Below are 26,400 nucleotides of genomic sequence, written 5' to 3' on the forward strand. Positions count from 1 at the left end.
CTCACATTCTCTCTTACACACATGCACCAGTCAGGGTGCTGCAAGGCTCTCAGTACACACCACGAACAACTTGGGGTTTAAGGACCCTGAATGAATTTCCAGCCTCATTGTGGTTTGAACCCAAGTATCCTTTGGTCTCAAGCTCACTGCTTAACCACTACACCATCACCTCTGGCACTAAAAACAGTATCAAAGAAAAAAAAAAAGCAGTTTGTATTTTTTTACCAACTCTTTACAACATTCACTATATAAACTGAAAAATGTTTGAAGCTTTATTTTTCCTGTGAATCACTGAATTAATATTTAGTTGTGTAACCATTGTTTCTGAGAACGACTTCACATCTGTGCTGCACGGAGTCAACCAACTTCTGGCACCTGTGAACAGGTATTCCAGCCCAGGACTATTGGACTACATTCCACAATTCCTCTGCATTTCTTGATTTTGCCTCCAAAACCATACATTTTTAGTTGATGCCAACATGTACTTGGCTATTAAGGGGACCATCAGTGTGCAAAATATGAAAGAATTTGAACAAATTGTTTTCGTGTTGTTGATGAAAGTCTGTGCATTTCCCCGTAGGGTTTCCTTTAAATCTCTATTTTCAACTGCATTTTTCTCCATTTGAAAAAAGGATTTACTGGGTTTTGCATCTGAACTCTTCATTTTTGATGGCAACTGACAACTTTTCTATTGGATTAAGGTCCTGGGTTTGGGCTGGCCACTCCGTAATGTTAATCTTGTTGGTCTGGAACCAAGATGCAGCTCACTTGCTGGTTGGTGTATTCAAAGTCATTGTCTTGCTCAAACGCCCATTTCAAAGGCATTTCCTCTTCAGCATATGGCAACATGACCTCTTCGAGTATTCTGATGTATTCAAACTGATCCATGATTCCTGGTATGTGATATAGACTCGACACCATACTATGAGAAACATCACCATATCATGATGTTTGCTCCACCATGCATCACTGTCTTCCCACTGTATTGTGGCTTCAACTCAGTTTTTTGGGGGGGTCTTCTGTCAAACTGTCTGCAGCCTCTAGACTCAAAAAGAACAATCTTGCTTTCATTAGTCCACAAAATGTTGGGACAACGTAGAACCTAGGAAGCTCACATGGTCGACATTGATGGAAATGGAACCCCTGGTTATCTCTTTTCTGCTCCGTTCAGTCTACAACCTGCTCCCAACGGCAACAAACCTGAAACTTTGGTGATACATCGACTCTGACAGTTGCACCACCTGCTGTAAGGAACGTGGTACATTACGCCATGTGGTGTCAGCCTGCACCCAATCTTTGCAGATGTATACCTGGCACCACAACCAAGTTCTGGAGGAAGTGGCAGATATTATCAGGACCCAATGTGACACTATCAACAGGGAACCGATCAAAGATCCTAAACTTTACATAGCCTTCTGCAAGAAGGGCATATGCCCGTCACAGCAATCGCGAAAAGCAATGCGCTCAAAACTTCTCAGCGGTGCACATGACTGGAAAGTCTCTGCTGACCTCAGTGTAGCACTGAAATTTCAGATCCACATCATTAACACCAACGAGCGACCTGACCTTGTAATGTGGTCAGATACAAGCCGGCGAGTGCACCTTGTAGGACTTACCGTCCCATGGGAGGAGAACATGGAGGATGCATACGAACGGAAAAAAGCACGCTACGAATCACTGTGGGTGGTCTGTGAAGATAGAGGCTGGGTATGTCGCGTCCTACCAATTGAAATTGGCTGCCGTGGCTTCATAGGACGATCCACAATGTCCCTCCTTTCTCAACTAGGCCTCGTCAACCGAAAAATGTGAGCCACAACTAAACGCCTACAGATAGCCGCTGAACAAGCCTCAAGCTGGATATGGTCTAAACAGGGCCACTGCTAAGGTTTTGGAGGCCCTAAGCATAACTGGTCAGGGAGGCCCCCCCACCCCCACACAAGAGACCCCCCCCCCCACACACACACGTTTCTTTCCAGCATTCTGCTGACTGCACGCAAGCATGCATGTCTATTTTAAGCAGTGGATATGTAATTTACATACATATGCCTTAAATAAAAGTTCTGAAATTATTCTCACTATTCTTGGTATATTTATCAGCCTGTCAAATTTATAGTTGCTGTCTGATCATGTTGTCAGGCAGAATAGATTTGGACCTAAGTAGTGCACTGACGGCTAACTAGGACTTTGTTGACTTATAAGGCACTCAAAATCTTCAAACTACACTGCCCAACTATTTGCAAATGTGCCACATGCCTTGTAATATCCAGATTAGTTTAGTGTTTAAAGCTACATCAAATCAGCAAAGCCAACGCAACCTAGCTTAAGCAGCACCACTGAACATGAAGTAATCAAAACAATTTAAACCTTTAACACGTACTTACCAGCAAGGGATGCACAGGCATCATCTTTTTGTTTCTTTTTCCTCTGTTTTTCAGCTCCAGACTCCTACTGTCGCGTCATTGTTTAATTGTGGCATAGTGGCAACTTGTCGTCTCGTGTCAGAATCGAATGTGGGCTAGCAGTGCTACTTCAGTTAGGCGCAGGGTTGCCAGATTGGGTGTTTTCCCATCCAGTTGGATGAGTTTTTTGTATAGAATTGCCACACACATTTTAAAAATCAGTTCAAATTGCGCAGGATTTAGTGCCTCCATGCATTTTTGAGCATTTATTGGACTGGAAATCGTCACATCTGGCAACCCTGGTTAGGCAACACAGCGAACAGAGAAAGACTCAAACAGGGCTGTACCATTTCAGGGAATCGGGGCGGGGGTGGATGGGGGCTTTATATTAGGCAAAAAACTGTTAATTTGCCCCAATTAAGTAATGGGGTAGGGGCCTACACAATGTTTAAAGACAAAAACGATGGGCCTATTCATAAATAATTCATATTGATTTTGAAATGTAATAATGTAATAATTTCAACACATTTTTCAGTCAATTGGAGGCCCTGCAAACTAGTGCAACATGGTTGGTGCCCCACGCAGGCTGCGTAGTCTGCTTATGCCGAACAGCGGCGCTGGGTCTAAACCTCGAACTGTCACCACCTGGACTGAAAAATCATATCCCTGCAATTTCACAGCTGATGAACTCTACAAACACCCTCCGGTGGCTTCATGCTGCTGGTGGCGCCGGGGATGGCAGTACCGCCAGTAGCCACCGAAACTGTGCAATCATCCCTGGTTGGCGGCTGATAAGGAGGGTGTTTTGCAGTGCAAGTTGTATGATCTTCTCAACACTCAATAAGCGTTTGGGAACTGAGGACACTAAATGTTGAAGCTTTGTAGATGGAATTCTTTCCCATTCTTGCTTGATGTACTACTTCAGTTGTTCAACAGTCCGGGGTCTCCGTTGTCGTATTTTGCACTTCATAATGCGCCACACATTTTCAATGGGCGACAGGTCTGGACTGCAGGCAGGCCAGTCTAGTACCTGCACTTTTTTACTATGAAGCCACACTGTTGTAACACATGCAGAATGTGGCTTGGTATTGTCTTGCTGAAATAAGCAGGGACTTCCCTGAAAAAGACGTTGCTTGGACGGCAGTATGTGTTGCTCCAAAACCTGGATGTACCTTTCAGCATTGATGGTCCACATCACAGATGTGTAAGTTGCCCATGCAATGGGCACTAACACACCCCCATACCATCACAGATGCTGGGTTTTGAACTTTGCTCTGATCTGGGTGGTATTTTTCCTCTTTTGTCCGGAGGACACGAACGTCCATGATTTCCAAAAATAGTTTGAAATGTGGACTCATCAGAGCACAGCACACTTTTCCACTTTATGTCTGTCCATTTCAAATGAGCTCGGGCCCAGAGAAGGCAGCGGTGTTTCTGGATGTTGTTGTTGTACGGCTTTTGCTTCACATGGTAGAGTTTTAACTTGCACTTGTAGATGTAGCGACAAACTGTGTTAACTGACAATGGTTTTCTGAAGTGTTCCTGAGCCCACACGGTAAGATCCTTTACACAATGATGTCGGTTTTTAATGCAGTGCTCCCTGAGGGATTGAAGGTCACGGGCATTCAATGCTGGTTTTTGGCCTTGCCGCTTACGTGTAGAAAGTTCTCCAGATTCTCTGAATCTTCTGATTATATTAGGGACTGTAGATGATGGAATCCCTTAATTCCTTGCAACTGAGCTTTGAGAAACATTGTTCTTAAACTGTTGGACTATTTTTTCATGCAGTTGTTCCTAAAAGTGGTGATCCTCGCCCCATTTTTGCCTGTGAACGGCTGAGCCTTTTGGGGATACTCGTTTCATACCCAATCATGACACTCACTTGTTTCCAATTAACCTGTTCACCTGTGGAATGTTCCAAACAGGTGATCTTTGAGCATTCATCAACTTTCCCAGTCTTCTGTTGCCCCTGTCCCAGCTTTTTTGAAATGTGTTGCAGGCATCCATTTCAAAATGAGCAAATATTTGCACAAAAACAAAAAAGCGGACACATTTGGGGATGTGCGCATTCAAATATATTATTATTAATGTCTTTTTAAAATTTTTGATTGATGGTGAGCTGCAGAGCTTCTTAAAAGGCTTCCTGTGTTCAGTATTTGTCAATAAACACGTGTGTAAATTGTGAATGTTACACTGTCAGTGGAGGCACGCTGCACCTTTTTAACATCTGTGTGTGTGCTGTTTTGCATGTCAGCCTCACACACTCACGCTCTGTAGCTCCCATGAACATTTTTGGAGTTTCATGATTAATCCATTTAACAGCGTACCAAATAAACTGTCCCTGCTTGTCTCCACGTAATTTCCAGTTATCTACAGTATAATTTCTTTGCTGTGTTCATGTTGTCTGATGTGCCGTCGTGGGGAATCCCTGCTCAAAGGGCCTATTTACATGAAATTGCATATTTAAAGGGGCGTGGCCAGGGAGGAGTTTGGTTCCACGCTCAATTCCACGTTCAGTGGGATGTACAAACGAAACGTACGTGAATTCATGCCTACGCACACTTTCATACATCTGAATATATTTGTGCTTACGTCAGATTCAGGGTTTTTTCCTTACGCCAAATTTTACTAGAAAGTCCACGTAGTTCTGTGTACATGAGGTCCCTGGTTCCTGCCGATGCAGCCCACAATGGCGGAGTCACCCGAAAACTTCTGCAGGTGGCAGAACTGTGACCAGAACCCGAAGTCTGAGGTGTAGAGTGTGAACAGGAAGCGAGACAGGACCTTCTCCTGTGGTGCGCTATGTAATGTCTTGAAGCCTCACGTACTGTGGCTGGCCTGGGAGGTAGTCGGTAATCCAGCCCACCAGTGGAGCCTCCACCTTCATGTCCAGTAGCAGTGCAGGGCAGGGCAGGGCGGATAGTGTTGAACTCACTGGAGAACAAGCAGCATGAACTGTTGCTTTCATTAAATAAGAGACAGAAAGAAAAATGCACTTTTTTCAAACAGCCTAAATGGACTGCATTTTTTTATATAGCGCTTTTCCATCTGCATCAGATGCTCAAAGCGCTTTACAATTATGCCTCACATTCATCCCGATGTCAGGGTGCTGTCATACAAGGAGCTCACTACACACCGGGAGCAATAAGGGATTAAAGACCTTGCCCAAGGGCCCTTAGTGATTTTCCAGTCAGGCTGGGATTTGAACCCACGATCTTCTGGACTGAAGCCCATTACCATAACCACCAGACCATCATTCTTTTTTCTTCACTTTCTATAAAGAAACAAATTTGATAAAATTTTTTCTTCCTATTTTGATTTGGAATTTGAAACTAGGTGTGTCTCAGGGCTCTATTTTAGGGCCACTGTTGTTCACACTTTATATTAATGATCTTCCATCTGTCTGCAATGTTAAAACAATTATGTATGCTGATGACACTGTAGTGTATACCCATGGAAAAACCGTGGAGGAGGTAGCTCAAAAAGTAACAAGAGAGACGAAGTTGGTTTCTCATTGGTTAAAAAATTCCTGCCTTACTTTAAATATTGAAAAAACAGTATCTATGTTTTTTACAAACCAAAATAAACTTCAGAAATGTCCTGAAGTTTTAATCGGTGGTCAGAAAATTCATAATGTTGATCAATGTAGATATCTGGGTATAATACTTGATTCAAATTTGAATTTTAAGAAACATATTAAAAAGATAACAAACACTTTAAAATTTGTCAAATTATAGATACATTCGAAACTCTCTTACCATCGAAGCTTCTAATGTATATCTTAATGCAATGATTATACCACATTTTCGTTACTGTATGACAAGTTGGTCACAGGCGTGCAAAACTGCCCTTAGGCCTCTTCAGTCACTTTATAAAAGCTCTCTCAAGATTCATGATAAGAAAAAACGTTTATTTCATCATTGTCACATACTCTCAAAGTATAATATTCTGAGCTTTGAAAATTCAATCGTACTCAAATTTATGTTTGTTGTTTAAAATCATTCATGGCACTGCTGCTCCGCCGTTAAAAACTTTCATTTCCTTGAACTCGGAAACAACATCTCGAGCCACTCCATCGATGGGTCGAGGTGAGTGCAGGATTCCCAGACGTAGAACAACTTTTGTGGACTCAGCGTTCTCTTGTGTGGCCATGCGCCAGTGGAATATGTTACCAACTGAACTCATTTCTTGTACAAACTTTTACACTTTTTCACGACTGGTTAAAAATTGGTTGCTCTCGGGTCAGACATGTAACCATAGTGTGATCTAATGTCATGTGCTTTGGACACAGTGTCTATAATTTTAAAAATTTAATGTAATATATTGTAAATTTCCTCTTTTTGTTTTTCATCAGCCTGTCTAGGGACTACAGGTGGAAATTAGCACTTGTGCTACAACCTGGCATAATGCATCTCTCCTATTTAAGGATAATGTATATTGTGCACCGTCCCTGTTTCAAATAAATAAATAAATGAATACAATGTGCAGTGTTTGCAATGCATTTGCATGTATGGAAATAAAAGATGAGAATTTTGAGCTTTACTCACTTTTTTAAACACACTGCTATTATTTTGAACACAACTGAATTTATGAAGCCCCAAAGTGACTGTCTGGAAAATCTTATAGTTCCCTGAATGGTTGTTTGAGGTCAAATCCAGCAGTCAGGAAGCAGCACATGGAGGTAGAACCTTTATTGACCAACAGCTGTACATTATACAATCAATCAATCAATCAACTTTTTTCTTGTATAGTGCCAAATCACAACAAACAGTTGCCCCAAGGCGCTCATACAACACGTTCTGTTGCAGCTCCATCTCTCGTCCACACATGCACACGCCATATAACTATTTATGAACTGATCGGTTTGTGTGATAGAGGTGGGTGATACCGGGAATTTTGGTATCGATCCGATACCAAGTAAATACAGGCCCAGTATCGCTGATAACGATACCGATACTTTTTCATATTTAATCTTCATAGATCCAAAGGATCCAAAAGACCTAGGATAGAATTTCGCCAAACATTGTACGTAACAACAAAACACTTTATTATCTCAATCAACGTTTTTGTTTAAAAAAATATCACTCAACACAAAACAAAATCTCCTGAGGTAGAGGGCTGACAAACCACAATACAAGGGTACGCATCCGTGTTGTGTGACACAGCACAGCGCTACTCTTACAGACAAAGAGTAGACTTTGATGAATCTGCGTGCGCAGCAGTCAGTGCGTGCGGGAGAGAAAAAAGCTTGAGTATCGATCTTTTTACATGAGGATCATTCAATATCAATACCAGCGTTGGTATCGATATTATCGATATTAGGATCGATCCGCCCACTATTGTGTGGAATAAAAGCCGCTAGGTTTATTGTGTCACAGTGCGCACGCTCTGCCTCACGGCTGCAGTGAATGACGACACAGCAGCTTCTGAAAAACTGTGAAAATAAAGCGCTCGGTATGGCCGGGAGGGCTCAGAGAAATCAAAACAAAACAAAGAGGGACACTGCTTTACTTAATGACACCGCTTTTCACCTCCACAAGAAATATAAACAAGCTTAAATATCACAGGAGTCATGCCCCGACCAATCACACTTCAACTTGATGAAACTGTCCTCTAATAGATGACTGAGCGGCCTCGGCCACACCTTCAGCTGCTTTATGATGCAAGTGCACCAGCAGTGCAGCAGGCACCCTGCTCAGCGTGCCACTCTCGTTGCAGCGATATCTCTGCTATTTTGGCATTGTGAAAAAGCTCGCCGAACTTGCCGCCATGAGAAGATGCTGCTGGATGAGTGTGAGTATTGACTTACGATCATTTAGGTGTAAAAACACACTAGATACACAAGTTCTTTTACCAAATATACCCCTGATGTTTTTGTTACCCATGAAAACGCACTGTCATTGCAGGTCTGGGAACTACTTTTTGCGCAGGAATTCATCAAGCACGTCATCCGCAGGCACGTACTAACGCAGAATACAGAGAAACTGGTTAGCTGTTTGGTCAGTGCAGTAGCACAACCTTCAGGCTTCTGGATGAGCTATCAATGAAGAGTCTCCACTCATTTGGATTACATAATTCCAATTGCATTGAACAGTCCTGAAATGTCACAATAGCACAAACTCTCTTCCTTGGCAAAGAAGCTAGAGAGAAGTTGGTGAGGTTTTCTTTGGCTTGCTACTTGCACACTTTCATCCAACAAGTCCCACTCCATCAGCTTTGAGATCAAAAGCTCAGCATTTGACTTTGTCAAACCAAGATCTCTGAGGTCATTCAGATTTCCTTGCCTTGGGAAGTAAGGATTCCTCTCACAAACTGTATCTGTAATGTCACAGTCCAGTTCACTGTTCTCCCCATCCTCTGATTCAGTGCTTTCTTCTTCTGATGGTTGTTTTCTTTCTGGAGGTGAAGGTAGAGGAAGCTCAGCACTATGTGGCACTGGTGCAATGGAAGATGGAATGTCAGGATAGCAGGTGCATTCTTCCCACTTCGGCGTTTGGAAGGATCCACCATGCAGAAGTAGCAGTTGGTTGAGTGGTCAGTGGGTTCATGCCATATTCTTGGAACAGCAAACTTCATTGCTCTCTTTTCCCCTCTGTTGTTTAGGTTAATTTATATATTCATGAACAAAGGAGATTCTTCAAACCTCAGTAAATTACTCCCCTGTTCTTGAAAGGTCTTGCTCAATCTGTACAAATGAGGAAGGTTTTCATAAATACGAGGTCTATTAGAAAAGTATCCGACCTTATTTTTTTCAAAAACCATATGGATTTGAATCACGTGTGATTACATCAGACATGCTTGAACCCTTGTGGGCATGCGAGAGTTTTTTCACGCCTGTTGGTTACGTCATTCACCTGTGGGCAGTCTTTGAGTGAGGAGTCGTCCACCCTCTCGTCGTTTCATTGTTTAGGAATGGCTCAGAGACTGCTGCTTTGTTTGATCAAAATTTTTTCAAAAACTCTTAAGGCACAACTGAGTGGACACCATTCGATAAATTCAGCTGGTTTTTGGTAAAAAATTTTAACGGCTGATGAGAGATTTTGGTCTGGTAGTGTCGCTTTAAGGACGGCCCACGACGCCTGACGGCGATCAGCGCTTCGAGGCGGCAGCGTCTCACCGTTTCAAGTTGAAAACTTCCACATTTCAGACTCTGTTGACCCAGTAAGTCGTCAGAGAACAGAGAACTTTCAGAAGAAGTCGGCATGAGGAGTTTATTCGGACATTCCATTGTTAACGGACATTTTGTAATGAAAGAACGTGCGGGCAGAGTCGCATGTCGGGGCGGACCCGACCACGGGGGGTCGCGACAGGAAAAACACCTCTGTTGGAAACCTTAACGGGCAAGTTGGAACATGCCCAAGCTGTTAAACAATTTCTCAGTTACTCACTTGCTGAAAGCCATCAAAAGCCGCCTGAATTTTACAAATGGTTTTCAACACGGAGGTGTTTTTCCTGTCGCGGCGCACACGCGCACTGTCTCGAGCAGCGTGTGAAACAAAGGAATTCAGCCGAGAGGGCTGAACCACATCTCACTCAAGGCCTGCCCACAGGAAAATGACATCACTGACACGCGTGCAAAAACTCACGCATGCGCAAGAGGGTTCAAGCATGATTGGTGTAATCGCACGTCATTCAAATCCATATAGTTAAAAAAAAAATGTCGGTTTCTTATCTAATAGACCTCGTATAATTGCTTTGTCAACATTGTATTATGTTTGAAATGATGTTTGAACCCTTTTGACATGATCACAAAAAGAAAATATGACAACTCTGACAAATGGACTTAACTTTTCCCGAAATTAGTAGTGACCACTCAGTGAATGCGAAAACTGATTAATTTGCAATTTCATTGTCCTGACCACAAAACCAAAGTTTGGAGGTCAAGACCACTCTTTTCTCTTTTGATTGGTTGTGAAGAAATGGGAAATTATGGTTTGAACCCAGGAACAAGACAAAAGTGAAAATGTGTTACTTAGTAGAAGTAATAGGATTAATAAATGGAATAGTTTTGACTGTTAAATGCTTGGTCTCCAAAGTAAAGGTCAAACAAGGTCAACATCCATTGGATTCTATGACGTGACATATGTTACCCCTTTAACGTGATAAGCATGGCACATGGTACAAACTATTCCTTTTTAAAACCCTATTAACTCAACCAATAATTTGCATCACTTTTTACCAAAATTAGAGCAACTTTAACTTTTGACCCCTATACAAACTGAAACTGACCCTTGTCATCATTCTTGCTGATTTTACCTCATAACATTCAGTCACAAAGATCTCAAACTATACCTATTTGGAATCTTTGTGATCAAACAAATAATGTGGTATAGTTTTCAATTATGACTGGAGCATTTTTAAATTTTAACCCTGTGTAATTCTTCAACTGACCCCTAAATGTTCATAAAGTCCAAACAGAGTAGTGGTCTTAGATTCTGAAATGTGCTGTATCAATGTACAGTGAATCTCTTTGGGTGATGGGAGTTTACCCCCCAAAAAAGAGAGAAACTATAGAAATTTTTTTTTGTTGTTGCTTCCAGCTGCCCCCGGTGGTCAGGGTCACCACAGCAGATCTGGTACAGCACCACACTGGGATTTGGCGCCATCCTTCCTGCCACAACTCTTACATGGCAAAACCTGTTGATATTCATGCATTTTCTATATCTGATTATTCCAATTTAGGGTCACAAGGGAGCTGCAGACAGGCCACTCGTGTACAGGGTGACATGCAGACGAACACACTCACACACCTACACTCAATTTAAAATTTCCAATTCACCTAATCTGCATGTAGGGGTGGTGCCCAAGTGGTTAATGTGCTTGGTTTCAGTTCAGAAGGCTCCGGGTTCAAATCCCACCCCTGCCACATTTCTCCATGTAATGTGGAGTTTTATCAGGAAGGGCATCCGGCGTAAAACCTGTGCCAATTCAACATGCAGATCCACCTTGGATTTGCTGTGACGACCCCGAGCGCAAACAAGGGAGCAGCCGAAGGGACTTCTTACTTTTACCTAACCTGCATGTCCTCAGAAGTGGGACGAAAATGGAGCAGCTGGTGACACAAACTCTGCACAGAAAGGACAGGTGGGAAGCGATCTCACCAACATCTTGCTGTGAGGCAACAGTGCTAACCACTAAACCACCGTGCCACTGAACCCGCTCATCAGGTCCTGGTGTTCCCAAGTACTAAAGAAGAGCTGTTGTGGTTCACGTCTGAGATCTGACAGGATCAGGTGTGCACGGAGCACTCATTCACTCATCTTCAACTGCTGGGGGGCAGAGCCTATCCCAGCAGTCATAGGGCATGAGATGGGATACACCCTGGAGAGGACGCCAGTCTGTCGCAGGGCCAGCGCATGGAGCAGCATGATCTGAATATTAAGACAGTAATGGATTTAAAAATAATAATGATGGGCAGTTGCAGCCCCAGTTATGTCGCATAATCCAAAAGTTTTGAAAAATGTAATTTTAAAAGCCCCCCTGGGGCAAAAAAGACAAAACAATAAACCATTTTTTTTTTTATTTCAAAATGAAAACTAAAATTTTTACAGTACATGCAGTAGTACATATTGTAAGCAACATAAACATACTACATCTTTACCTCCAACAGATTCAATTCACTCCACACTAACTTTTTTGGGGAAAAAACTCCCCCAACATAAAACAAACCAACTCAGGACTGGCCTGTAAGATGAACATTTGTGGTATTTCCCATTTTCGAAATTGAAGGCCACTGATGTGACATCTGCAGTTAAATCAGTTGTGAAGAGTTGAGGACAATCAGCAGTGCTGCTTATTGAGGGGAGCTGCCCAAAACATCAATACCAGATGCCATTAATGAGGCTAATTCAAAACGTAAAAGAAATCACTCGCGGCCTTCTCAGACACCTGTAGCCAAACCCAAGCCCATCACGTCACTCAGAGTTAATTACTGTTTCTGCTGCATGGCTTCTTTCCGTGCAGCATCCTGTAGTAACTGAGTGTCCACTTCATCTGCAGGCAGCTGAACGTAGCGCACCACGGAGCCGCGGATGAAACAGTTCTTCACAGACAGCTGGAATTAAAAGACAACAGTCATGCTGCAGACAACTTAAAATGGTGTTTAAGCAACAAAGTGTCCACACATATGCTCACTTATTTTCCTAAGGGGGCCACATACCAAACCACTCAACAGCATCACCGCCTCTTGAATGCATCAGCTTGTTGTGTCCATAAACCCAAACACACTGCAAACACCACGGCCACGCGTCTCTCTCTCTCTCTCTCTCTCTCTCACACTCACACACAGAAAACACTGGTGTGTGCATGCATTTACAATGGGCAAAGTTTTAGCTGCTCAGTCTTTCCCCAGTTGTTTGTCTTTGATAATGAGTTTTATTCCACACTGTATCTTCTGTGACCATTTTAGAGTGCACATTCAGTTTGGGCTTTTCTTATGTGTGTATGTTTTTCTACGTGCACATATTGCGGCGTTTTGGGATTACCTTTCATTGTTATGCTGATGATACTCAGTTATACATGCCGATAACTGCTGGTAATCTCATCCACATAAAATCCTTAGAAGATTGCCTTGCATCAGTGAGAAGTTGGATGTCTAGTAACTTCCTACTTTTAAACTCTGATAAGACTGAAATGCTGGTTCTTGGTCCAGTGAGACATCAGCATCAATTTGACCAGCTAACGCTTAGCCTAGGCTCATGTGTCATACATCACACTGACAAAGTGAGGAGACTTGGGGTAATTTTTGATCCTACGTTGTCCAAACCGTCCCACCTGCGCTAATATGTTCATTCCTAATCTTGTCCATTCTCATCACTCCCAAAGAGAATTGCAACATCTTCAGCTCTGCCACCTCCTGCTCTGTCTTCTGTCTTTTTGTTAGCGCCACTGTCTCTAAACCGTACAACACAGCTGGACTCACTACTGTCTTGTAGACTTTCCCCTTCCTTCCTGATATTCTTCAGTCACAAATCACTTCTGCCACTTTCCCTCACCCTGCCTGCACTCTCTTCTTCACCTCTCTACCACACTCTCCATTACTTTGGACAGTTTACCCCGAGTATTTCAACGCATCTGCTTTCACCACTTCTACTCCTTTTAACCGCACTATTCCACTGGGCTCCCTCTCATTCACACACATGTACTCAGTCTTGCTCCTACTGACTTTCATTCCACTTCTCTCCAGAGCATACAATGTCCACATTTCCAGACTAGACTCAACTTGCTCTCTACTCTCACTACAGATCACAATGTCATCTGCAAACATCATAGTCCATGGAGACTCCAGTTTGATCTCATCTGTCAACCTGTCCATCACCACTGCAAACAAGAAAGGACTCAGAGCTGATCATTGGTGTAATCCCACCTCCACCTTGAATGAGTCTGTCATTCCTACTGCGCATCTCACCGCTGTCACACTATTCTTGTACATGTCCTGCACTACCCTAACATACTTCTCTGCGACTCCAGATTTCCTTATACAATACCACAGCTCTTCTCTTGGCACCGTGTCATAAAATTTCTCTAAATCCACAAACACACAATGTAACTTCTTTTGACCTTCTCTGTACTTCTCCATGAGTACTACTTTCCCATAACTTCATGCTGTGCCTTATCAGCTTAATGCCTCTGTAGTTACTGCAGCTCTGCACATCACCCTTGTTAAAATTTGAACCAGCACACTTCTCTACTCCTCAGGCATCCTCTTATTTTCCAAGATTTTATTAAACAATCTGGTTAGAAACTGCACTGCCATCTCTCCTAAACATTTCCATGCCTCCACTAGAATGTCATCTAGACTGTCTTTCCACTCTTCATCCTCTCCATAGCTGCCCTCACTTCAGTTTTACTAATCTCTTGCACTTCCTGACTTACTCTCACCACATCATCCAGCCTTTTCTCTTTTTCTTCATTCATCAGCTCCTCAAAATATTCTCTCCACCTTCTAAACACACTCTCCCCACTTGTCAGCACATTACTATCTGCATCTTTTACCACCCTAACCTGCTGCACATCCTTTCCAGCTCTGTTCCTTTGTCTGACCAATGAGTACAAGTCCTTTTCTCCTTCCTTACTGTTCAACTTCTTGCGCTGTTTCTGATATACCTTTTCCTTACCTTTTGCCACTTCTATTTTCACTTTACGCCACAGCTCCTTATACCACTGTCTACTTTCATCTCTCCATCTATGCCAATCCCTTTTCACCAACTTCTTTCGCCTTATGCTTTCCTTAGCATCTCTGTTCCAACAGCAAGTCTTCTTGCCTTCCTTCCACTGTCCACAAGTCACACCCAGGCTAGCTGTCACCCTCACCACATCTGCAGTACTTTTTCAGCTGTCCAAAATTTCTTCCTCCATTCAGTGGCTCTCTCACCTGCTGAATTTCACACAATAGATTTCTTCCTTCAGCTTCCACCATCTGATCCATTGTTGAGCTCTGATCCTCTTCCTCTTCTTCACCTCTAAAGTCGTCCCACAAACCACCATCCTATGCTGTCTAGCTACACTGTCTCATGTCACCACCTTGCACTCTCTAATTTCTTTTAGCTTGCATCTCCTGCAGAGAATGTGGTCCACCTGTGTGCACCTTCCTCCACTCTTATATGTCACCCTGTGCTCCTCCCTTTTCTTAAAGTAGGTGTTCACCACAGTCATTTCCATCCAAATCAACTACCATCTGCCCTTCCACATTCCTGTCCTTGATACCATATCTACCCATTACTTCCAATATCTAATCAATCACCTCTGTTCCCTTCACCAACATGCCCATTGAAGGCTGCTCTTATCACCACTCTTTCATGGTACACTCTCCATCACCTCATCTAAATCACTCCAGAAATCTTCTTTCTCCCTCTGCTCACAACCTACCTGTGGGGCATATGCACTGATGACATTCATCATCATTCCTTCAAACTTCACAGTCATCACCCTGTCAGACACTCGCTTAACCGCCAACAAACTCTTCCTCTAAAATGGCCCCAACACCATTTCTCTTCCTGTCCTCACCATGATAAAATAACTTTAACCCACCGTCTATGCTCCTGGCCTTACTTCCCTTCCACTTGGTCTCTTGCACACAATATGTCTACCTTCCTCCTCTTCATCATGTCAGCCAACTCTCTTACTTAATACTTGCATAACTATTAATATTTTTAAGTTTGTATATTATAAAACATTCAACACATTGTGTTTTCAGGCAGCTGCTGTTGGGCAGACTACCCACTCAGCTAAATGAGCCAGTGTATTAAAAAAATAAATAAATAAATCCCCCACATACAAAAAGCCCAAACTGAATGCGTACTGTAAAACTGTCACAGAAGATGGAGTGTGGATTCAAATTCATTAACAAAAACAGCTGATGGGAAAACCTGTGCAGTGATGCAGAACAAATGCAGCCTGGTGTAAAAACGCAAAAGCAAAAACACAAAACCTGTTGCGTGTGACACTGCCGTGCTGTCTGCAGTGTGTTCCAGGTGTTATCGTGATGCTGAGTGACTCAACTAACCATGTGTGGATATTTCTCTGGATCAGTCACACTGATGTCTGTGAGCTTGATGTTCAGATACTGAAAGCAAAAGAGCAAGTCAGACTGCAGAACAGATATGTTGAAGAGAGAAGACACATTCTATCAGATTATTACCAACCTGATCCACAGAATGAAGTGTTCCACAGATGCTGAAAGGGATAGGTCACAAATTACTGCAATGTCACACAAACACTGGACATTAGGGCAGCTGTGAGACATCTAAAACAAATTCTGATCAGATGAATTAAATTTGGGCTTTTCTTGTCACAACTGAGCATCTGCATTTTGTACATGTGGCAGTATTCTATGTGCCAGCAGATGGCAGCTTTGCACTGTGCATTCCAATGAACAATTGAGATCTTGTGGTGAGCCCAGCTAAGTTACGAGCTTTGATAAAACACAGAGTTCCTAGAAAACTCAGTAAGGAACACCACTTAGGAGGAAAAGATTTGGGCTTTATTCCAGAGACTGTTGGAAACCATGACAACAATTAGCCTGTGATACAATCTCAAAATCAGTATGCAGCACATCTCAACACTTTGGATAAGAATAATGACCTGAGTTTCCATCCAAGAGAGAATTTTATTTTTTGGGGGTGGGGTGGGTCAGCTCATGATATGGACACAGGTAAATCTATTAGTAGACCAGTTAAGAAGTAGTTTGTGATTCAGACTGGCTATAGGCCAGTTACTGGATCACTGTTCAAACACCAAACACTACTAAATTAAAAGGAGCTCAAGATGACTTTTCTTGCACTCATTGTCATTCTACCTCCATTTTTACAATAAAAACAAAGCTTCTCTTCTGGACCATTCCACCCAACCCCCACCCCCACTGCACTGAGCTAAAGGAACGGTATTTTAACAAGTCTAATGTATCTCTATGTGGGAAAAGTCAGGTGCGGATTACAGTTCGACCATGTTCTTGGACAGAGCCATTTTTAGCTTGTATGCAGTGCATCTGGGAACTATTCCCAACACTTCACTTTTTCCATAATTTATTAAAATGTGAATTTTAAATTTTAAATTGTAAATGTGAATTTTGGACCTATTTCAGGAAAGTAGCTGCCATCTACTATGTTGGGAGGTGGGGGGCAGGACAAGATAGGACTCAGATGCAATAAATATGGCTCACAATATGCTAAACTGTTATGAAAGTGTAACACAAAGGTCAATTTTTCAAGTTACATGTTTTTATTGCAAACTAGTTTGAAATTGTAGTACACATATATTTCTTTCATAAACCACAAAGCTCAAGATAACTCTATTAACTTTAAAAATTTCACTTTTGGAAAAGTTAAATTAAAAAGAATATGGACCCTTGCGGATGTTATTTTTGACGGACAATTCTCGGGTTGTTTTCAACTTGTTATAATTTCTTAATATGCGTATCTTTCATACAAATTGACGATGTATATCGGAGAATACATATTTCAAAGTAGAATGCCCAACTACGTGTAAATGTTAGCTATAGTTTATGCGACATTTAACCATCTATATCTCCCACTTGGTTTTGACAGACGGCGTAACATCCGCAAGGGTCATGTTTAATTTAATTTTTTGGTACTTAAAATTGACTCACGGGCCTTTTATTTACTTATTTTTATTTCATGGGTTTTCTAATGACAAACGCACAATGCAATTGCCTTGAGGTTGGTTTGAAAAAAATATGACCTGGTTGAAAAAGTGAGGTCCAATCGTGTTATGTGATGAAAAAAAGTGGATTTTCCAAACTTCTTTTCAATTTTTCTTTATTTTATGAGCAACGAAATACACTCAAATTATGCATACTATATATACATTAGTTACATTAGTGTTAACAATAACAAACATTTCTATTCAACAATCCATATTTAATAAACACATTCATGAAGTACCTCAGGTGTAATATAACAGTTTAGCATATTGTGAGCCATATGCAGGAGAAATCTCAAGCACTAAAACACAGGTGTGGCCAGGTAGAGTGTAAACAAGAGACAGAAAAGCTCAGAGCACAGAGGGAGTTTTGCCTCATTCCCTGCACATGACAATTAAATAGTCACACACTATATTAAAGGCAGTACATTGGCTTAGTGATTAGCACTCTTGCTTCACAACAAGAAGGTACTGGGATTTCTGGTCCTTTCTGTATAAATTTGTGTTTGTGTGGGTTCCCTCTGGGTGGTTTGGATTCCTCTCACTTCTAAAGACATGCAGATTAGGTTAATTAGTGACTCTAAACTGAGTTTAGATCTGAGTGTAAATGAGTTTGTCTGTCTGGCATCCTGTCCAGGGTGTACCCCGCCTCTCGTGTGATGTCCGCTGGAATAGGCTCTGGCATCCCTGTGACCCTTAATTGGAATAAGTGGGTACAAAAAGTGAATGAATGTTATATCAATGTGTAAAATGTCACTGCACTGAGGACAACTTTACAGTCTCCTTGACCAAGTCACTGGATCTGTAAACTGCTCAACCTGGAACACAATGGCCCCTTCTATTTAACATAAAGGCAGGATAACAATACAGTGAACCAAAATTGATTTACTTCTATAAATTAAACTATATTCCAAAGTTCGATAAACAGTTAGGAGTGCCCCAATAACAAGAGTAAATTCTAGACAGAGACCCTGCAATTTGATGAATGTTCCAAAAAAAAAAAAAAAAAAAAAAAGGGCTAATGCTGCATGCTGTTGCATCCGCCGCCATACTGCAACCACACTGGGTTCTGGTTATCAAACAGCCAGGCAGACAAATGGTTAAGCTCATCTTCCACAGAGTAGAACAAGAAAAATGACTGTATTTCTATCTTGCTGATGTTCAAAGTGCTTCCCCAGCTGAGGTCAGTACCCATTTTTACAGCTGGGTGGACTGAGACAATGCAGATTAAGTGTCTTGTCCAATGACACAGACAGGTTGTATGAGCAGGATTTCAACTCCGGTCTTTGTAATAGTAGGCCAGGAATTTATCCACTGAGCTAACTTCTCTACAAACTATCGACAATATCAGCTGTAGCCAGGTGATGAGTGGTTGTCCTATTGGCCTATTCCAGTTGCTGGGTTCCTCGACAGTGAGGTACTGCATGCTGGATCATGCACACGGAAGCATGCAACATAGCCAAAATGTCATGGCTGATGTGTCCATACAATGCAAATGATAATCCTCACCTCAGTCTTCTAAAGCAACTTTTCCTGACACAAAGTCATTCCAAAAATAGGTGAGCATCCTCTGGAGAAAACTGGTATCAAAGACATTCAGCTATCACCTTAGGTCATTGATTAGTGTCCTAGTCTCACAACCACACACTAAGACAGAAAGCACCAGAACCCTAAATACATGGACCTTTGTTCTTTTGCAAAGGTATCAGTGGCCCCAAGCACTCCAAGCTTGATAAGCTATCCTTGGCGTCTGTCAATATCCAAAGCCAGAATTTCAAATCAAACCATTATGACAAGGAAATGTAATAGAGGCTTGATGTCTTACAGTTTAAACATGAACTTTATAACAAATAAATATAGCCATCAACCAATCAATGTACATGATACCATCATGTTGCCTTCACGTGGATTGGCAGATGCCCTGTTGCATTGCTCAGTGTTGGCATAAGAGAGACTTCTTGTCTATTTGGGCACTGTGTAGCTGACAGGATAGCCACCACTTGTTGCTGTAAAATGCCCAGTCTGACCAAAAATGAATGGCAGATGTTTGCTTTGCCTCTGTCTCTTGTAGCTAATGCGACCAAGTCGCAATGGGGGGTCCTCAGCTCGTCAGCATTATTTTTGAGGGGACCGTTCGGTCTGCGACACCATTGAAAACACACAGGCTTTCTCTGTGGTTTATATACGCGCTCCAACACCGGCCCTTCAGGTCGCCCCCGTCCTTTATAGAGATGTGGAAACAGACAGGTTGTCTGCCATCCATGAGCCAATGCGGTGTCACGGATACAGCACCAGCACATTCTCCCAGACATAACCTAACCTCAGTGTGGACAGAGTGTTTTTAATGATTAACTATAATCTATCTCTTATAGTACTTGCACAGGTTTGTGCAGCTTCTCGAGATGGTTAAATGTGTAAAAGCGTCCACCCCACACATCAGTAAGTTTCAGCGCGCTTAGCTTGATTTGGAGGCTACAGCAAACATTGTGAATAAAAGGCCAAACCTCAGGTCGTTTTTGAGTTCCACCACCACGTCCTTCCCCACCAGAGACTTAAAAAACGAGTAGAAAAGCTGGAAATTAAGACAAACAAACAAAATACAGCGTCTAAATCAATCGACTAAGAGGCGGTAGACATAAGAACAGACAACATCGCCTACTAAAGAAAAAGTGAGAAAACATTATTATTATTTTAAAATAAAATAATAATAATAATACGGCAGAACTTGAAGTACCTACCATGGTTCGCGTTTGGTCCGTTAATTTGTCGAATCTTGATGTCGTTTTCCTGCGTCACATTTCTGCGACGCACCCAGTCGCGGTTACGCTGCAGTTCCACATGGGGGCGCCACCGAACTGGCGATGTCTGTGGTATGTTTGAAGCCAACACAACTCAGGATATCTGTCCGCTTTCACATCGAGTTTGCCTTTTTAAATAACTTGTTGATACACGAGAATTGTGTAATTCACTTGTTTTGTTGCCGCTGTGTTCAGGTTGCCATAAAAATTAGACAATAAATAAATAAATCACGATTTGTGCATTACTTCTGACAAACGTTCCCTGAACGCATCACCGATGGCATATTGTTTAGCACACACCACTGTGCGGGGACAAACAAACAAACAAACAAACAAACAATAAACAACCAACCTGATGAAATCCTTGTATCAAAAAAAAAAAAAAAAAAAAAAAAGAATGAAAGAAAAGAACTGCTCACCTTTACTGCACAAGAAGGTTTCAAAAGTTGTTTTTAAGGGGGAATAAGGATGAACTCCATCCATGCATTTTCTAAACCAGTTTATTCCCGTTAGGGGGCGCTGGAGACTACTCGGCGAGAGTCAATTGAAAGGCCCATTGATCAGATTAGATTAGATTACATAGAACTTTATTGATCCCTTGGGAAGACTCCCTCAGGGAAATTAAGGTTCCAGCAGCATTGTATAGCAGCACACATGGTAAGAAGCACACATAGCATCAAAAGTAAAAGTAAAAATCAATTTGCAAAATGTCAATACAAATATAAACAGCAGAAATACTGGTCTCTACTGGCTTATTGGCTACTACTGTAAGCGCACAGAAAAGTGTTTTTTTTTATTTTATTTAAGGTGCGTTTACACATAGGCAAGATGCGTTACAAATGTCATATTTGCGTCATTCTTGGCACATTCCTGACATTCTTTCTTATAGCACATGTTGGTGCGTGATATTCGTTATTTTCGTGGAGCATGTTTTTGCCTGTCAAAAAATCTTCCACAAATGTCACACAACCGCCCTCATTTCGCCTCATGTCATGGAGGTCGCAACTGAGCGTGTTGATCTGTGTTGATTAGTGGTGATCCTTAATACAGCGTGACAGCATTCTTCTCTGACGTGCGTAGAATTAAACCCTGCTGCACCACATTCAGTTTCATTGCTGCAGTATGCTGAAGAAGGACAGTGACGCCAAGTCGGCTAAAAGTCTCATTCCAGTGCTCCTCAGCGCGCTCCTGCAGGTGTTCCACCTGCTGCATGTGCCTGATGTTTGGGAAAAACGAGCGAGACGAGAGCCGTGTGAAGCCACACATCTGGTTCTCCCCGTCTCCTCCTCCTCTCTGCGCCACACCATGGCACAGAGCCCAACTAAGCATGCAGTCACAAAGTTCTTCTGCTGTGGCTGTTGAGATAATACTGGAGCGATCTGAATTGTTCAGCAGCTGATGGTTGGATGAATATGGGTGTGTGTGTGGAGACAATTCACCTCATTCACAATGTGAAAGAACTTAACAATGCGCTGTTACGCACGATAGCGCGCAACAACACAGAACATTATTCTTGACCGTGCTTAATGGTTCCTGATAATTCTCCAGCAACACGTGGCATTAATTGTAATGTGTGGTAACAGGTTGCAGCAGTTCCTGAGGACACCTGATGCCTCTGTTCCGAATCATCACATTCATGATCAGTGGCCAAGAATGTGTACTTTGTGGCATTTGTGACTTGTCATCGTTATGTGTAAATGCAGTGTAAATGTGTAATGTGTAAATGCTCACTCAGTCATCTTCAGCTGTTTATTCCAATTCAGCTTGGGACTCCGAGGAGGGTGGTCACATCTCCTCCACTCTCCCTTATCTCTGCTCTCTGCTTTAACCTTCAAGTCCCTACTTCACCAGACTGTGAATTCCTCAAATTATATTGGATACTGGATCTATTGGACTACTATTGGATTAACCATGGAATTGATCAGCTGGTCTCTGAATGGTATTGACGCCATTTTTCTATAAGAAGGTCAGGACCGGGGAATCCTACCTGCCCAGATGGAACGTATCCTGCGGGCTATGTGCTCGACTCCTGGAGTTCCTGGCGTGTGGCACGCTTGGCACCTTTCTCTGTTGAGGACGTCGAGGATTTATTCATTTTTGGTCTTATGGTAGCAGGGCTGGTACTTTTTGGCTTATGTGCTGCCCTGATCTACCGGAAAATTGGCAAGACGGCGGCATCAAGAACCACGGCTCCTTGCTTGTCTGTCATGATTAACGAGGTGGGCAAGGCAGTGCATTCTCAGACTGCGATGACTCTTGAACTCAGACACAAATTGGATGACATCTTGGAGCAGATGCGTGCCTTGCAGATGAAGATGAAGATTTCAGAGGCTGGTGAATATTCTTAATTCATAATTGGGAATATTCTTAATTCATAATTGGGATTTGGTTGTTCAAGTGGAACTGTTAAAAGTGTTTTTCACTGCTCAAACCACAACACTACAGGCTTATCAAGCCTAAAGGTCAAATTGCCCGACTGTTTTCCTCCAGAGGAATTTCTTCGGCCTGGGGATCATTTGGCTGTTTCTTATCTCAGCTCACAAAGACAATAAACTGCTTTTCACAGGACTGAAGCATGCTCCATTCCCTCCCTACATCCCCCTCCTATCCCCCATCAAACACTCCCCACTCCAGCTTCTGCTCACGTCATTCCTTTCCCCTTATGTGGGGGCGGTGCAGTTTTAGCTGCAGCTGGTCCCCGTTCCTCCCCCCAAGCTGACAGCGGCGCATCTCAGGGTTGCTGTGTGACCTTCACCCACTTGCCTCAATTCGGATAAGGGACTTCTTCAAATTTAGTGCACATAAACAATGTAAAATGTGTATGTGCTGTTTTTAATTCTGATGTGTGCCATTATTATGGTAAACAAGTAATAATTGTGGGCTAATTGCTGTCTGAGTTAACTGGAGTGTAAACATAATTTCTCCACTGTGAGATCAATAAACTTGATCTCATTTCATCTCTCATCTCATCTCAATTAAGGGTGCTCCGGTAAACTGTCACCAGTAACGTAAAAAAAAAACAAAAAAAAAACAACAACAACAACAACAAAAAAAACACAGTAGTTCCATATTTTGGCCTCAACCTTCAAAATGACATTGCTGTTGCCAGAAATGCGATGATACATATAGTGTGTTTCTTTTCCAGATGATTATCTGGTGACGTCTGTGTGCCGATGATCTCACGTCACATAGCACCCCAGTTTTCCTTCTCATGTTCTCTTTAGTTGTGCTCTTCAGGATGCACTGGGTCTCTGTTCTGTGACTCAGACACCTTCATGCTTTGTTTGGGTCACTTCTCTTACAGTTTTTCTGAATTGTTAAAACACTAAACTCTGTTCCGTGAACCAAAGTCACAGTGGCCTGAACTCATGTCTTGAATGAAGCAACTCTTTTGACAAAATCTTAAACAGTTTTCACCTTGTTAGACACAGTTTGCAGCTCTTATGCACACTTTTTTTTGCCAAACTCTAAACAAATTCTCATTCACTAAACATAACATTACACTTGTGTTACAACTGAACACACACATTTCTCTTTTTTATTTTGGCCAACAGATTTTATACAATGTAGGATATTTTTTTTCTTTCTTTCTTTCTTTTTTTTTTTAAGAAAACATAATTTATCATAGATTTACAGGTTCCTGCCACATAGGAAAAGCAAAGAAAAGGAAAAGAAAACTTAAAGACAAAAGAACCACCAGGATCTTCCACCTATATCCATAGTTATCGTATATTAGTTACATATCATCAGTTTTCTTCCCAGGCCCAATTTTTAACATTTTTATGTATTAACAGTATGAACAGTTTGAACATAAGGGGGAGTTTCACTTTAATTCTCCGGAAGAATATCAATAAAGAAAAAAGGACATGCATAGAAATAGACAATTATAACAAAACAACAACAAAAAGATTCAAATAAAATCTGATCTTAGGCGTATATGAGCAACATACCCAATCCATCTGGATCAGACAAACTGTGCAGGATGGCAGTGAGTTCAGAGTGCACAGGTGGCACACGTGCACCCATCTATCACAGACAGAAACACACAGAGACACAGAGGAGGAAGAGTTCATGTGAGAAGTGGTGGATAAGGAGGAAGACCAGGAACAATCATTACTGATGATATTCAGCAGCACTGCATCCTGTATGTGTCATAGTTTAGGACAATATGGTTGTTCACCACCAACAACCAGCACTTCATAAAGGTTTTCTTTCCACCTTACAGCCCCTTTCTGAATCCAATAGAGGAGTTTATCCCTGTATGGAGATGGAAGGTCTGTGACTGACAGCCCGACATTGGGGCAACTTTATTGGAGGCAGTAGAACCAATGTTCCCGACTGAACGGTCCCACCCTAAAAATCGGTCCGCCCTGCCTTCACTGTGCATGCATCATTTCGGAGATCAACAGCGTCATTTCTGAGCGTCAGCAGCAATTTACCAATTATCACCTCATTTCTGCTTAAAACTTCACTCCAGTCATCATCTATCTCAGCGACAGATATCTGAAGCTTTTCTACATCAATCATTTCCACATAAATTCAGCATAATTTCATTATACATAAAAGAGAGAGGTCGATCACAGCACTACAGCAGCACGTCTGAGTCTGACGTGCTGCTGTGTATGCATCATTTTGGAGCATCAGCAGCGATTCACCGATTATCTCCTCGTTTCTGCTTACAGTAAAACGGCCTTGTTTCTGACTTTAGAATGATTTAAGAGGTTTTACATGGCATCTGATGGTTACAGTTTTTGCCAAAAGTGAATGCTTAGACTAAAAACTTCAAATCCAAAACTTCTTGTAACAACGGCTAAAACACAATGTGACAATACCTGAAATATTGCACCACTCTGCATTTAATCATTAGTGATCGATCTCTGCTCTCTTCCACAGCATGTCTTTTTCCTGGTTCTCTCCCTCAGCCCCAACCAGTCCCAGCAGAAGACTGCCCCTCCCTGAGCCTGGTTCTGCTGGAGGTTTCTTCCTGTTAAAAGGGAGTTTTTCCTTCCCACTGTAGCCAAGTGCTTGCTCACAGGGGGTCGTTTTGACCGTTGGGGTTTTACATAATTATTGTATGGCCTTGCCTTACAATATAAAGGACAAAGGGTCCACCCAAAGCTCAGCCCCCACACAGTGGATAGTACTGTCAAGTGCAATATCAGTCCGATGTTACTGTACCATGTATGTAATCTAAACACTTGTTTTCATTGTTTTGCTTTGTGTTTTGAATTTGAACTGTATCTTTCTTTAGGTATTTTTAAGAAACTTCTATTTCTTTGAAAAAAACAAACACAGAAATAACACTTTTGTCGCTAAATACTGTAATGTTCAGCTCTTTTTGAGAAAAAGTAAATAAAATATTTTGACTTTAGTGTTTTGTGTAAAACACATCAATGTGCTGCTGCTGATCTGAAAGTGTTCCAAAATAGTGCAAGTGTGTATCTTTTTTTTTTTTTTTTTTTGCTAGAATGACATTTTTAGAAGGGATTGTTAGGTTTTGAGTGTAGGGTGTCATTTTGACAGAGCTGTGAGGGGTCTGACAACAAGTGTTATGTCTTATGTTGCTTGTGTGTAGAGTTTTGACACAGCGACTCAAATTTTGCAAAATGTGTGTAAGCAAAAACTGTAATAATCACATTATTCCCTTTCATTGCTTTGGGTGTAGAGAGTCAGTCCCAGACGTGCTGTTGTGGCCTGGAATGACGCATGCACAGTGAAGGCAAGGCGGACTGATTTTTATTGGGGACCGTTCGGTCGGCGACACCGGTCTGTGATGATATGACTGGAGTCTTGTCAAGGCTGAGATCAGCACACCAGAGGGGTTTTTCCCCCTTTGCCTGGAAAGAGAAAATATTGCCTGTAATGTGGATGGAGTCCTCTGGCCAGACCACAGACAAAGACATGATGTTGGAGAATGAATCTCAATCAATCAATCAATTTTTTTATATAGCGCCAAATCACAACAAACAGTTGCCCCAAGGCGCTTTATATTGTAAGGCAAGGCCATACAATAATTATGTAAAACCCCAACGGTCAAAACGACC

At 42.0% G+C, this 26,400-nt stretch overlaps 1 protein-coding gene across 1 annotated transcript; it reads right to left on the reverse strand.

Moving 5' to 3' along the window:
* Window positions 1-11,912: 11,912 nt before the first annotated feature.
* smx5 lies at window positions 11,913-20,378 on the reverse strand. The gene is made up of 5 exons (XM_034180675.1): window positions 20,297-20,378; window positions 20,063-20,130; window positions 16,043-16,073; window positions 15,904-15,963; window positions 11,913-12,453 (listed from the first exon to the last, which is right to left on the reverse strand). Exons 1-5 carry the CDS (start codon window positions 20,297-20,299, stop codon window positions 12,328-12,330), a joined length of 288 nt encoding a protein of 95 aa, XP_034036566.1. The 5' UTR covers window positions 20,300-20,378; the 3' UTR covers window positions 11,913-12,327.
* Window positions 20,379-26,400: the final 6,022 nt, after the last annotated feature.

This window comes from Thalassophryne amazonica, chromosome 10, assembly GCF_902500255.1.
Source record: "Thalassophryne amazonica chromosome 10, fThaAma1.1, whole genome shotgun sequence".
Taxonomy (NCBI): domain Eukaryota; kingdom Metazoa; phylum Chordata; class Actinopteri; order Batrachoidiformes; family Batrachoididae; genus Thalassophryne; species Thalassophryne amazonica.

Bases quoted from the DNA above. Each gene is read 5' to 3' on its own strand.
- smx5 (XM_034180675.1), bottom strand. The intron at 16,074-20,062 runs GTTTGGCCTTTT...TATCCCTTTCAG, and splicing joins GAACTCAAAAACGACCTGAG to CATCTGTGGAACACTTCATT. The intron at 15,964-16,042 runs GTTGGTAATAAT...TTTTGCTTTCAG, and splicing joins CACTTCATTCTGTGGATCAG to TATCTGAACATCAAGCTCAC.